General features: G+C 40.1%; 1 protein-coding gene across 1 annotated transcript in view; it reads left to right on the top strand.

Annotated features, from left to right (window-relative positions):
- The first annotated feature begins 4,494 nt into the window (after window positions 1-4,494).
- ADAM23 (ADAM metallopeptidase domain 23) overlaps window positions 4,495-14,702 on the top strand; it is a 62,298-nt gene continuing 52,090 nt past the window's right edge. The window contains exons 1-5 of the mRNA XM_063116128.1: window positions 4,495-4,562; window positions 6,130-6,193; window positions 9,573-9,645; window positions 12,043-12,110; window positions 13,275-13,340. Coding sequence (XP_062972198.1) covers window positions 6,134-6,193; window positions 9,573-9,645; window positions 12,043-12,110; window positions 13,275-13,340 — 267 coding nt within the window. The 5' untranslated portion in view covers window positions 4,495-4,562; window positions 6,130-6,133. The remainder of the gene's footprint in view (window positions 4,563-6,129; window positions 6,194-9,572; window positions 9,646-12,042; window positions 12,111-13,274; window positions 13,341-14,702) is intronic.

Here is a 14,702-nt window from a genome sequence, read left to right as displayed (position 1 = left end):
GACTTGGACCCATTCTGGACTTCTGGAATCTCAACGAGTTTATCGCAACAAGGAAATTCTATATGACCGCGCTAGCGACAATCCTGCTCTTACACCAAGATATTTGGTTCGCTGCTGTGGAATTAAAGAATGCTTATTTCCATAAGAGAAGCACACCAACATTACCTCAGATTCATTATCGGGAAGCAGATGTTCTAGTTTTGTGTCCTTCCATTCGGACTGGCAACAGCACTAAGGTCTTTACAAAGTGTATAGCAGGAAAACAAAGGAAAAAGCAAGGGGCAGCAATACACTGAGGCTTAAGGGTGCATTAAATCCGCTTGGGGAAAATAATCCAGATTTTCCCCACACCAAAATAATCTGTAAAAGGGAGGAAAAGAGGCGAGATGGGTGCAGGACAGGGACATCATGTGAGTCCCACCCTGCAATACCAGATACTAGATGTGGCAGGAGTGCGTTAAACTGATGGTGTGATGGAGCTCGTAATCCAGCTACGAGGAGCAATTCATGCGATTCCGTATGGAAAAAGGTTTCCATACTGAAATAGCGTCAATACAACAGATACTTACCTTTCTACATTTCCTGTACAACAAGGGCTTGAAGGTGACATCAGTTAGAGTGTTTGTTGTTTATTCGTTCAGTCGCTTCCGACTCTTCGTGACTTCATGGACCAGCCCACGCCAGAGCTTTCTGTCAGCCGTTGCCACCCCTATCTCCCCCAAGGTCAAGTCTGTCACCTCCAGAATATCATCCATCCATCTTGCCCTTGGTCGGCCCCTCTTCCTTTTGCCTTCCACTTTCCCTAGCATCAGCCTCTTCTCCAGTGGCAATTTCTGCACATACGGGAACTGTTCAGAATTACCCAGTATTTATGTACCCACTGGTCCGACAATTTATGAGGGGCCTTAATAATTTGGCGCCTCTGTTATGTGACCCAATACCACCATGGAGCCTCTCGGTATTCTTGAAAGTTTTGACCTTGAAACTGTTTGAACCTATGGTGACGGTAGATATTCACCTCCTTTTGTGGAAGGTAGCCTTTCTGGTGGCAACCTCTGCCAGAGGATCTAGTGAGTTTGCAGCACTCTGTATAGATACACTGTATTTAGTGTTCCACAAGGACAAGTTGATCCTAAGGCCAGACCTGCTGTTCCTGCCAAAGATTGTTTCATCTTTTCATATGTATCAGGACATAGTGCTGCCAGTGTACTTCACCAATCCCTTGACTCCATTAGAAGCTTCTCTGGACACTCTGGATGTTAGGAGAGCACTAGCTGATTATAGAAACAGAATAGAATCGTTCCGCCAATCGCAAAGACTTTTTGTCTGCTATGGGCTCTCAGTATCGTCTCAGAGACTGGCAGCAGGGATCATGCAGACTATTGAATTAGCTTACCAGCTAGAGGGCTTGCAGCTGCAGCATTCTGTGAGGGCACACTCAACTAGAGGTGTAGCCATATCATCAGCCTTTGGGAGGGAAGTTTCACTACCAGAACTCTGCAGGGCTGCGACCTGGTTGAAACCGTCAACGTTCCTCTCCCATTATAGGCTGGATGTTCGGTTGTGAAAGGACTGCAGTTTTGGCCGAGCAGTCTTGTCATCAATTCTACAGTAGCAGCAACATTGTCTACCTACCCACCTCCGGTATATCAGCTTATTAGTCACCCACATGTGTAATGCACAGAGACCACGAAGAAAAAAGGCAGGTTGCTTACCTGTAATTGTAGTTCTTTGAGTGTTCATCTGTGCATTCCACACAACCCTCCCATCCGTCCCCACTTCAATGTCAATGCAGCTACGATGTCAATACCGTGGTGTGGTTGTTCTCTTCATTGATGAGGCGGACTAGACAGTCTCAAGGAACCGAGGGAACGGGCGGGAACCTGTTAGTACGTGTGCAATGGACAGTGGGGGAGGGTTTCCACCAAAACATTTCCCTCAGCTTTAGGAGTCCTGAAACGAGGCTCAGGACAGGCGCAGAGCCCATATGTGTGAATGCACAGATGACCATTTGAAGAACTACCGTTACAGGTAAACAACCTGCCTTGATCATGACAATCATATGGCGGGGGGGGGGCTAACGGAAGAAGGGAGGAAACTTCTGATTGTGTTAAGCTTTGAAGTCATCATTAACCAAGTTGAAAATACTGCTTAAACGTTTATTTAATATTGCTTTAACCTTTCAACAAAACATTAACAAAAATGTTCAGAAGCAGGACCACCATGTTAAAACAAAACCAATGCATTTAAAGTGCATTGTCAAATAAGAAAACCTCAGTCTTTTTTTATTGATCCATTTTTTCATTCTGTTTGAAAAGCATGCAAAATGCTGAGTATTGCTAGTTGCATTGTCATGCTCTAAATAAAACTTTTGTTGCATCAATGCCAAGTATATTTGTGATTTCAGCAACTAATATAATAATTACTGACTGAAAACAAGGCACTTGGCAATTGGAAACTATGTAAATAAACTTGTAATTCTTTTTGTTTTAGAAGAGCTGTATTTAATAATTTTGCTCTCCCCACCATTAAATTAAAACATGAGTATTTACTATGTTAAGTTTCACCAAAATTACTGTAATCATTGATGTATAGTTATTGCTAAAACCAAAAGTCAATCATACAATCTATGATTTATGGAATTAGCAACAAAAGTATGTCCTATTTAATGTTTTACTTTAAATCGTTGCAAATTTCTATTAATGCTCACCTGTACCAGTCATGTGCAAATGTTTAGTAGTTTGCATTCTAATTGTATGCATTTTTATACTGTTTGTTTGGATATTTTTTTTAAAGGGATAGCTTGCCAATTATGATTAGTGGAAAGTAAAACTGCCTTGTTTACCTAGCTGCAGTATTGCCAAACTGACTCTTTGCTCTGCACCTGATTGAAAATGGAACCATGCCTCCTTGGAGCATCTGAGATTTATATTATTGCAGTCATTTATAGGGGATGGTGCATACATCAAACCTTTCCATAAGCAGTGGAGAGATGAGACTGTGGACCTATTTGGATGTTATCGCTGCCCCCTGTTTCTATGAATGGTGAGATCAGAGGCAAGCTTTGTGTTTGTGCTCCAATCACTATGCATAGTCCATGCCCAAACTAGGAAATCCTTTGGTTATTATAGGGTGACCATATGAAAAGGAGGACAGGGCTCCTGTATCTTTAACAGTTGCCTAGAAAAGGGAATTTCAGCAGATGTCATTTGTATATATGGAGAACCTGGTGAAATTTCCTCTTCATCTCAACTGTTAAAGCTGCAGGTGCCCTGCCCTCTTTTAAATCTTGTCACTCTAGTATAGCTCCTGCAGCTTTAACAGTTGTGATGAAGAGGGAAAGAGCAAGCTTGGTGGGAATCACTAGGGCAGGAAGGAAGGCTTTAATCTCCCCCCTCCAATAATCCTGATCAAGGTTATAGTTTCCCTGCTGGAGTTTGCTGGGCAGGGGTGGGTGGGAAGAGGTTTTAACCTCTCCCACCAGCGTTCCTGATCATCACCAGTGCAGACCCTCTACCTGAAAAGGTTGCTCATACCTGTTGTAGTAACTCTCCTTCTTATTTTAATGGTTGCTGCTTTTTAAAAAGCAACTCAGGTTTTGAATTTTAAATACAAATTTAATGGCCTCAGATGACTTAGAGTTATGTACTTCATGCTATTTAGAAAATTCAGTGTACTGAATGTATTGCTAACCACTCTGTAAAACCTATATTCTCTTTTTAAGAGGATTAGAGACTATTGTAATAAATGCATTTTACGAGTCCTGGCTCTGAAAAAAATAATAATATATGAAGCTGGTGCTTTTATAGTTCATTAGCGTATTGTAGATGGTTGAGGATTCCTCAAGGGCGCTCCTTCAGAACATTGTCATAGTCAATTTATTTGTATACCACATTTTCCACAATACATTGTGCTTAGAGCAGTTCATAAAAACAAACAAATATGAAAGCCATAATTATAATAATTACAATACAACATTAACTCAATTACAGTTCATTTGAAGCATATCACAATTTAAATAAGTTCAAGAAATATCAAATATCCATATCAAAAATATTAATACTATACTCACATTAAACAATTCACTGAAAGGTTCATGTTAAGAGACCTAATAATGATACCTCATCCTCATCAAACTCAAACAGCATTGAAAGGACTGTATTCTTAATTACTCCGTAGCGAAATCCTATGCTTGCTCACTGAATGTTCAGTCAGGCCCGCTCCTTAGTAAGTGTGTATAAGATTGCAGCCTAAACTAGTGTAGTGTTTTTTACTTAAGTTCGAACTATATTCTTTTATTATCCTCAAAAATGTTGGCATTAAAACAGTCATATTAACTCTTCACATAGTTTGTGTTGTCCGAAATAGCTTTAAACCATAAATTCAAGTGATCATTCACCCAAACAGTATGAGTATGCACTAGCCTAATTAAAACTGAATCACAAAACCTAAAATTAAAGGATTCCTGTTAATCCTCAGGGAGGAGAGCACTGTTACTATCATGGGAATATCAGAGGCATCAAGAACTCCAACGCTGCGCTTTCCACATGTAATGGGCTCCAGTAAGTACTAATACTACTAATAAGTATCATATTAGTTGCTGATTTATCTTACTAGTTCATGCAATTGTTACAGTTGGGAGTCTTATTAACATTCTGTTCCCTAGCAAAAAGATAGTGGTATAATACTAGATGTTATATATGTTATGAAATTTGCTTGCCAGTTCCTCTACTTCTGAGGGAAAGTGGGTTGAGAGGATCTGTATTGGGACCAATGCATTTCGACTTGTTCATAAATGATCTGGAATTAGGAGCGAGCAGTGAAGTGGCCAGGTTTGCTGTTGATACCAAATTATTTAAGGTGATTAAAACAAAAAGGGATTGTGAGGAGCTCAAAAAAAAAAAATCTCTCCAAACTGGGAGAATGGGCATCCAAATGGCAAATGCAGTTCAGTGTAAGCAAGTGTAAAGTGATGCATGTAGGGGCAGGGAATTCCAACTTGAAGTATAGCCTGATAGGATCTGAGCTAGCTGTGACTGACCAGGTCCATAGCGAGACCTAAGGTTTATCCCTGGATCGTCCAGGGGTCAAATCTGTTCATCTAGGTGACACACAGGGGATCCAGTGCTCAGGCAGGGGCAAACCCTGGATGATCCCAGGATAAACCTTAGGTCTAGCTGTGGCCCAAGATAGAGAGCTTGGGATTTGGTGGACAGTTTGATGAAAATGTCAACCCAGTGTGCATGCGGTCGTTGTAAAGAAGGCAAACTCCATGTTAGGCATAATTAGAAAAGGAATTGCGAATAAAACTGCCAGTATCATACTGCATTGAAACTGACTTCTAAGAACATAACATTGTCTTGCTGGATGTAACCATGAACAAATTAGTCCAGCACATATTCCCTTTTAGTCAGATGCCTCTATAAGCTCACAAGCACTAGATCCATCCCCTTATTTGACCCTGGCTTATTTTTTAAATAGCCCATTCCTCTGCCACACAAATGGTTCTGGTCACCACACCTAAAAATGATATTGTAGAGCTGGAAAAAGTGCAGAAAAGGGCAACTAAAATGAATTGGGGGCTGGAGCATCTCCTCTATGAGAGAAGGTTGCAACAGCTCGAATTGTTTAGCTTGGGAAAAAAGAGAGCAATGGGAAACATGATATAGAGGTGTACGAAATTATGCACGGAGTGGAGAACGTGGATAGGGAGACATTTTTCTCCCTCTCTCATAATACTAGAACCCAAGGTCTTTGATCCCAGTAAGTGCTTTAATATAATGCTCACATACAACCTAAGTAGATTTGAACCAGGATATAAATAAAGGTACTCAACCTCCCTTGTTATGAACCTTTAGAAATCTTCATTTTCTTTTACTTCCACCCCACCCTCCCCTACCCCACCGGTCATGTAGATATTTTCAAAGATAATTCATCATTCCTAACTGGCAGAAGCCATTTATCACCATGCCCTTACTTCTACGTGTTCCTAGGTGCTTTCTGGAATATTCAGATATATTAGTCTGAACATTTATTGGTAATCCTGGAAATGCATACTCTGGTGTACTCTCATTCATCTATTTCTTGGTATTTTTAGAGCTCTCATGTCTTTTTTTCTTTGTGTTTTAGTGGTATGTTTGAAGATAGTACTTATGTATACTTGATAGAGCCTTTGGAGATGATTCACAGTACAGTAAGTTAATACTGACCTAAGTAGATCTTGTTTTGCTTTATTCCTAATGTGTCTAAACAGAGGATGATAATTATTTAGGCCAATAATGTATTATGCAATCTCATATGTCTTTTATAGGTCTGTCTGTATTTATCTTTGAATAAATATTTTTCTGTTAGAATTTTTTATACAACAAGAGAGAGAGAGACTGATACACAGCTGACATTTTGTGAACTTGAATGTTAAATAAATTTGTACTGGTGTTGTAAACCACCTACAATGCTGACATATGACGTTCAACAGTGCTAGCTCAGACTCTTGTCAAGTGTTTGAATTGTGGATTTGAAGTCTAAAGACATACTGAGTGGGTTCACAAGTCACAATAAGCCACCCTGAGACTAAGCCATGGTGGGTGAGTGGCTTGTCTGTTACTCCCAATAAATGATTACCCACTCTGCAGCTTACTGTGGCTTGTTTCTTCCTCAGTCCCTCTCAGTCCTCCCAAGGGGCCTTTGCAGCAGAAATTCACATTTCCTTGTTCCTTACATCAGCATTCTTTCTGCAATTAGTCTGCTGGAGTCACAAGGTAACCCCCTACCCCCATGCATCAGATTTCCAAAGGGCTTTAAGTTTCTGAGTCCTTATGAACACAGAAATACATTGCAATTTCCTCCCATGGTCTTGTGCAAATCCAGAATACCACAAGATCCCATGTCCACTTTTGAGTTTAGCACTTTGGCACTTCCTGAGTGAAACTCCCCCCCCCCCGCCCCCCTAGTACCAGATCACAAAAAGGAAACATTTTTTGAGCCCTTATAAACACATTCACAATTTTTAAAATTGTGTGTGTGTGTGTGTGTGTGTGTGTGTGTGTGTGTGTGTCTTTTGCAAGACCACGTCTGCTGTTTAGCCAAGCATGCTAAGCTTTGGGCTCCCCCTCCCCCTCTTCATGCTTGTCATTTCCCCCCACTGGTCTCTGTTGCTAGCTGTCAGATATACATATGGGTTACAGAGCAGTGAGTGGGCTCGCTAAACTGTGGGAATGTTGTGGAAAAACAATAAAACATAGGGGGGAATCGCGCAAATTACAAGGCAGAGCAGTAAAACAGAGGAGGAAATTGTACAAATTTTAAAGCAGAGTAATAAAACTGAGGGGGAAATTATGCAAATTTCGTAGCAGTGGACAGCCATTGTCGTGGACTTGCACAAGACCTTTGTAAATGTGTTCAGGACAGTGTTTGGTGTCTTTCCTTCAAAACTTCTATGGGAAAAAAAGAATTAAAAATCCATCCTGAGGTAGAGGGCGCTGAGAAGGGTTGAAGGGGATGGTAGTGACACCAGTGAGATTGCAAGAATCAGCAGGGGTTTTCCCCAATCTGGCTGGCTGGCTGGCTCTCTAGCCATTCCTGACAACCCTGCAGGAGCCCTGCCGTTCTTTGTAAACTTACCAGATACAAAAGGGGGCAGAGCTCCTGCAGCTTTAACTGTTGTGATGAAGAGAGAATTTCACTAGGTGCTGCATGTATACAAATGACACCTGCTGAAATGGCCTTTTCTATGCAACTGTTAAAGATACAAGAGCCATGTCCTCCTTTTCATATGGTCACCCTAGACAAGCCGTGCTGCAATCACCCTGCTGTGTTTGAAAGTCACCAAAAAATACCCTGAAAACAAGCCACCCTTAGCAACCCTACTACAAGCCACAAGTTCTCAGGGTGGGTTGTTAGTGAAAAACAACCCACAAAGGAAAAATCACTCTGTGTTCAGACATCATGGTAAGCTACCCTGCAATCATCTATGATAACAACCCACTGTGGCTTTGATGTGTGAACCAGGTCACTGTCAAAGGCTAGAGTACTTTGTAAGCCTATTGGAATGAATAGGATTTAGTAGTTCTTTAGTCATAATGAATGATGTGCAGACCATAAACTAGTTTTCTTGACTATTTTGTCTGTATATTGAGTTGAACTTAACAATTGTATGTTCCCTTCAGCAGAAGCAAATTCATAGTTTTCAGTTAGTTAGTGCAAAGTAAGTAAGTAACTGGATGTTAAACAATTGTATCTAAGGCATGCCTTAAACCCCATTGTTTCTGAGAGAGCCTGGTAAACCAGAGCTATGATTTTACACTGTTTTCAATATAATAATTAAAAAAATACACTTCCTGCACACCAGTCATAAAAAATAAACTAAATCTAATTTAACTAAGAATAATGCTGGTCTTGTTCAATCTTAAAATGTTTTGTACAATCTAAAGATGGCTGACAAATTTTGGGGAATTTACATGCAATTGAATGTACAATGGGAATGTGATGTAGACATTGCATAGGAAAAGTGGCGGAAGACAGGTGACCCAGAGAGACAGCAGAAGAAGGTGCTTAGCAAGATTATCAGATGCCCAGAATAGAAATATTACACAGGATCTAAGAGTTATGGTTATGCAAAAGAAAACTACGCAGACAGCAAGATTTCTGGGTTTGCCATAGCAATTTCTCCTGCTGAAGAGATAAGTTGCTGTTGGCTTTGAAAATCATTTTTAAACACATGCCTCTTTTTAAAAGATCATGGTTTACATCATAACCAGTTAATAAAGCCAACAAATATATTATTAAAAATACCAAAATACATATCTATAACATTTCCAGATATACAGTTGGCAGTACTGCACAAATATGCCAATAATTGGGCCAAACTACACAACGTTAGTACAAGCAAATACATACATGATGTGATATAAATATGTTGGAGAAAAAATCAGTAGCAAGATTGAAAAGTAAGAGATCAAAGGCTAGGAATAACTGTGAAAATTCTATAAATCAGCCTTGGCCATGCTGGCTGGGCATTATGGGTGTTGTGGCATCCTTGAAGACATCAGGTGTCCAGCTTTGAGAAGCTCTGATTCAAAATGTAGATTTCTGAATCACATCTGACAGGACAGGAATGTCCCCTTGCTTCTGCAAAAAGAAGCAGACTTTAGGTTCGCCTCTGTAGTGGCCAGCCTGCCCTGTGGTTAAAGAAACGACAACATGATGGGTTGAATTTAGGAAGAGAAGAGAGAAGGAACTAAGACTGTATGGGTGTACACAGCCATCTCCCCATCCCACTCAACCAATAATCAGGTGGCGGGGGATGGGGGCTTGTCAAAACTTGAAGTTTATACCATGGAGTAGTATGGTCTTTCACATTTGAATTAATTTGTCAAGGACTCTCAAGGTTAGGATTAGGCTATTGGGCGGTATAAAAATGTAATAAATAAATAAATAAATAAATAAATAAATAGACAATTTTCATGGTAGAGCTTCATATGTATATGCTGTGAAAAATACTCCATCTATTAGAATATCTTTTGCTTAAATTTATACGTCCAATATGATAGACCTATTTGCCTCTTTTGTTACAGAGCAGTACAGGTAGGCCACATGTCATCCAGAGAACGTTAGGAACAAATACCTCCAAGCAATTGGAAGACCTTGGTATGACATCGTTTTTTTTATCTTACTTCAGTAATATCTGAATTATTAATACTATATAACAGCATTGTAAATTTAAAAATTATTTTAATGGAGTTTTCTGTTCTGACATTTATTAATACAGCTGATAGAGATTTACACTGAAGTAGAACACCATTATTTAACACAAACTTGCTAAATTTCCAGCAGAATTCAGTAGACATGACTTTTTTTAAAGTAATATTTTTTCGTGAAAAATACTCCGTTCTAGTGAAAACCTGATAGTTATGCTAATGGTAGAATACCTTTTTTTGAAGTATCCGCTAATGAGGAAATCCCAGTCCAGTTATTTAGAATCTTTTATCAATAGCCAAGAATATATCTGTTGTATTTCAAAATAAAATCACTTTTTCTTCTGTAGGAACCCCAGTATATTTTTCTTTTGATAGCCTGACAGTGCTTATTCTTTTCTTCAATGTACTGAGTTTGGACACAACTACATTTAATGAAAATAGGATTCCCCCTCCCCTCCCGCCTATCTACTTCTTTCTTTCCCTGCTGCATTCAAGACCCAGTCCAAATTATTGCTCGTCCTAACTTGTATATTTTATAAACTTTATATTCTACAATATCTGCTTTCATTGCTCTTAGATGCCAACACCTTTCCAGAGGGAAGCCTGTACACAACTCCTATTGAAATCAATGAAACTTAGCAGAGCTTCACTTTTTGGACTAGAATGTGCTTTATCTGATGTATCCCTTCCTTTAACCAAGGAAGGTAGCTCTGGGACTGTGTGCTTTCCTTGTCTTATCTCTCCTGTCCCAAATGCAAATTCCCCCAGGTTTCCTGCACCCCCTACTTTTGTGGGCAAGGGTCATATCAGTAGCACCATTAACCATAGTTAAAACTAACTAGGGAACACCCTTAACCAGGATTTTAATGAGCTTCAAACCATGATTAAGATCACCATCTTTGTTAGTATGAATTAGTTCACATTGTTAGTATGAACCCATGTTTAATGGCAGAGTTGACATTACTCTTACATACAGTATGTATAAGGGGAAGGGGAAGCTGTGCTTGAAAGTGGAGGATCAATGTGATCTAGGGACTCATTCCTGGTCTCTTAATTATGCTTAAAGGATGTTATATCTGCATTGACTGGCTATTTCGTTTTGGCTGAAAAGTTAATACGTTTTGGAAAGTAGTGCCTTTTTGTTATCAGTCCATAAAGTTTTTAACTGATAAAGATGGAAGAGTCTAGAAAAGAGTCTCTGTAGAGCCCCCTTCCTTTGTAGAATATGATTTGGGGTTAAAATCCGCCTCGTCTATGTGGGTGCCTAGGCATTGCTTGCTATGTCCATCCCCAAGATGATGGTCAGCAGGGCTGGATCTACACTACTGCTTTAAAGCGCTTTATAACAGTTTTGAAAACAGTATGTGGAGTGTGTCCTGGGCCCAAACAGTAGTCAAAGCTGTTATAAAGTGCTTTAAAGCAGTAGTGTAGATCCTGCCCTGGTCTGCTTGGCTTGGGCCATCTGCCAGCTCTCCCCTCTATTTTATCTACTGCCAGCTGCTGAAAAAGTAGATGGAAGGAGAGTGGCAGAAATTGGAAGGAGAAAAAGGAGAAGAGAGCTGGTTGAGTTTAACATGTGGGTATGTGGATACAAAGGGCTAGTAAAGAGAGGCCTGCCCTTGCCCTATCTCCTGTGCTAGTCATATATGGAAGGGCTCCCAATTCATTCACCAGTCTTGTTTATTTTTGTTTATAGTGCATAGTGTGTATACCTGTATATTGTGCATGTATACGTGTGGCACATGTATATATAAGAGCATATGTGAGTATGTGCATGTTGTGCATGTGGGGAGAGGTGGAGGGAGGATGTCCACACCCCTGTTCCCTTCCCAGTACCATGAATACATACATACACTCCTACTTGTACAATCCTGTATTTTCCCATATTCCAAATAAAAGTAGATTAGGGCTTAGGGTGAAGGAATTATGTTTGCTGGTTCTAGGGTGAAAAGTCTGCATGTGGAAATCTGCCCCCACTGAGTCAGAAAACAACTTTGTTAAGCAGCAGCTAAGAAAACTATCCATTAGGTACAGTGAACATCCCGTAATGGATACAAACCTAAAGCCAGATTAAATTTGATCCCTCATAGTTCATTTCTTCCAGAAGAACCTGTGCTGCTCTGCAACTGTTTGTTTGAACGTTTTTGACTAAAAATGGCAGATTTGAAACATGTCCTTAATAGAATAGAAATGGGAGAAAAGCACCAGCGCCAGAAAAAAAGGGGTGAGGAACTCTCTGTGGTGCGTAGGAAAACGGTTTGCCCAGTAGGTTTCATTTGATAAAGGTAGCAGCATTATGACGTGAAACTGAAATTTCTCTGCTGTGTTTTTTTTTAATCTCCTATAGAGACTGACTCTACTTCTGAATGGCCCTTCCTATCTGAGCTGCAGTGGCTAAGAAGGAGAAGAAGGGCTGTGAGTGTTATAACATCAGTAATACTACACCAAATTACAATATCTGGTCACTCTAGAATAGCTAGAGTGACCAGATACAAAGGAGGGCAAGCCTCCTGCAGCTTTAACTGTTGTTATGAAGAGGGAATTTCACCGGGTGCTGCATGTACATAAATAACATGAGTAACAGATTCCTCTTCCCTCCCCACCCCCTCCCACAATCCTGTCCCCTCCCCTCTTCCTAATAAAGTATTGTGCAAAATGCGGCAGCCAGACTAATAACGAGGACCAAGAGGTTCAAACATATAAGTCCCGACTCTGGCCCACTTGCATTGGCTGCCTGTATGTTTCCGAGCCCGATTCAAAGTGCTGGTTTAACCTATAAAGCCTTACACGGCTCAGGACCACAATGCCTGACGGAATGCCTCTCCTGACATGAACCTTCCCGTACACTACACTCAACGTCTAAAGTCCTCCTCTGGGTGCCTACTCCGAGGGAAGCTCAGAGGATGGCAACAAGGGAGAGGGTCTTCTCAGTGGTGGCCCCCCAATTATGGAATGATCTCCCCGACGAGGCTGGCCTGATGCCAACATTATTATCTTTTCAACACCAGGTCAAGACTTTTCTCCCAGGCATTTAACAGCATATGCTGAGTTTTTAATTGACCCCGGATCTGCTGAGAGTTCATAGTTGTTTTAAATGTGTGCGTGTAATGCTTTTATGTTTTTTAAAAAAATTATATTGATTTTTAATATTCAGTGTTTTAATCTTTGTAAACCACCCAGAGAGCTTCGGCTATGGGGTGGTATATAAATAATAATAATAATAATAATAATAATAATAATAATATAATAATAATAATAATAATAATAATAATAATAATAATAATAATAAATACTCCACTACCAAACTGTTCCCCTCTTGTATTTGCACTATAAATCCTATAATGGGCCATAAATATAATTTGCAAAATGGTCATGGAGAAAATCAGAAGAAATTTGCAAATGAAAGTAATAAACTATAGTTAGAGATATCTTCATGAAAATATATAGTCTATTTGCTGCAAACTAGTGTATTGTTAAGGCTTTAATGGGTTTAAATGAAAAAGGGTGAGGTACACAGCATAGCAATGCAATTCCAAATTCATTGTTAAATCTCCAACTGTAGCTTTTTAAATCTTATAGACATTGCGTGGCATATTTGAAGAAATGAAATACCTGGAGCTCATGATTGTTAATGACCATAAGATGGTAAGTTAATTGTATAAATTCTTTCTGTTATCTAATTATCAAATTTAGTTATACAGTTATAAAAGGATATTTTTCTCTTCTTCACAACTATCAACAATTGTTATTTGCTGATACAACTTGATAATTGGATATAATTTGCTAAGAATTCAGTACTGGGACAGGTCGGGCATAACAGCAAATCATGGGTTAATTATCCCAAGATTTCCTGTGCAGGAGCGAGCAGGCATGCGTCTCACTTCCACTTTCTGTAAACCTGTGATTGGCCCATTCGTAAGTTGTGAGTGTGATGTGCAAACCCAGAGTGCTGGGTTGTTTAGAGGCTGCCCTCTATGTGTTTGTTGAGAAGAGCTTTACTGAAGAGCTTGCTCTACATGCATAGGCTCCTTGCATGATTTCGAACCCTGGACAAGCAGGGTTCTAATTCAGGCAGGTAGCCTATGCATGTAGAGCAGGCTCCTTGCTTCATACCTTTGCAAACCTATGGAGTGCATCAGGGCTGAGCAAAAGGGTTATCATGAAGGGCCAGGGCCAGCAAGTGTGGTCCTGCTCTTCCTCTCATGCAATTCCTGTCACATGAGTGATTGGATGCCTAAATCAGGTTCTAGTCACTCACTCCCTGTATTGATCTGGGGTTCTGATTCGCTCCCAACCAAATTAGATTCCTTCAATTACCCAAATGAAACAAAACTGCTTGTGCAAAAGATGACAGTTTATTGATAGAAAATGGATGCAGAGTATACCGTATTTCTTCGATTCTAAGATGCCATCGATTGTAAGACACACACTAATTTCAGTACCACCAACAGAAAAAAAGCTTTGAGTCTAAGAAATAATAAACACACCCGCGATTCTAAGACGCACCCTGTTTTTAGAGATGTTTATATGGGGAAAAAGTGCATCTTAGAATCAAAGAAATACAGTATATGCAAAAAAAGTTCATACCCCTTTTCAGTTGACCAAGCCGTTCTCTGTCACACTGTTTGTACTCTGGGATCCTTCAACAGAGTATGTGAAGTCATTCCCCCAGGACTGGCAAAAGTTCTCCAAACTGCCATGGACACATTGCCCCTTGAAGGGAGACCAAAGTGCAAAGCCTGCGGATTGTGGCTTATAGATGCCTCTCTCCCCTCTCATGAGCGAACAGGCCAACAAACATACAGTCAAGAGAAGGGGCAGGGGTTCTCTTTCCTAAATGTGCTCGAAGCATAGCAGACTGAGAAATCACTCACCCATTCTTTGAGACCAGGGCATCAGCATTCCAGAGGGAGTTTCACAGGTCTTCTGTGAGAATCAAAGCTCGACATTTTTATCTCTTTCAGTTTGTGAAGTAATTGGGCAAAGCCTTAGCAATGTACAATTGTT

This window comes from Elgaria multicarinata, chromosome 2, assembly GCF_023053635.1.
Source record: "Elgaria multicarinata webbii isolate HBS135686 ecotype San Diego chromosome 2, rElgMul1.1.pri, whole genome shotgun sequence".
Taxonomy (NCBI): domain Eukaryota; kingdom Metazoa; phylum Chordata; class Lepidosauria; order Squamata; family Anguidae; genus Elgaria; species Elgaria multicarinata.
This window is presented reverse-complemented; position numbering and strand designations above follow the sequence as displayed.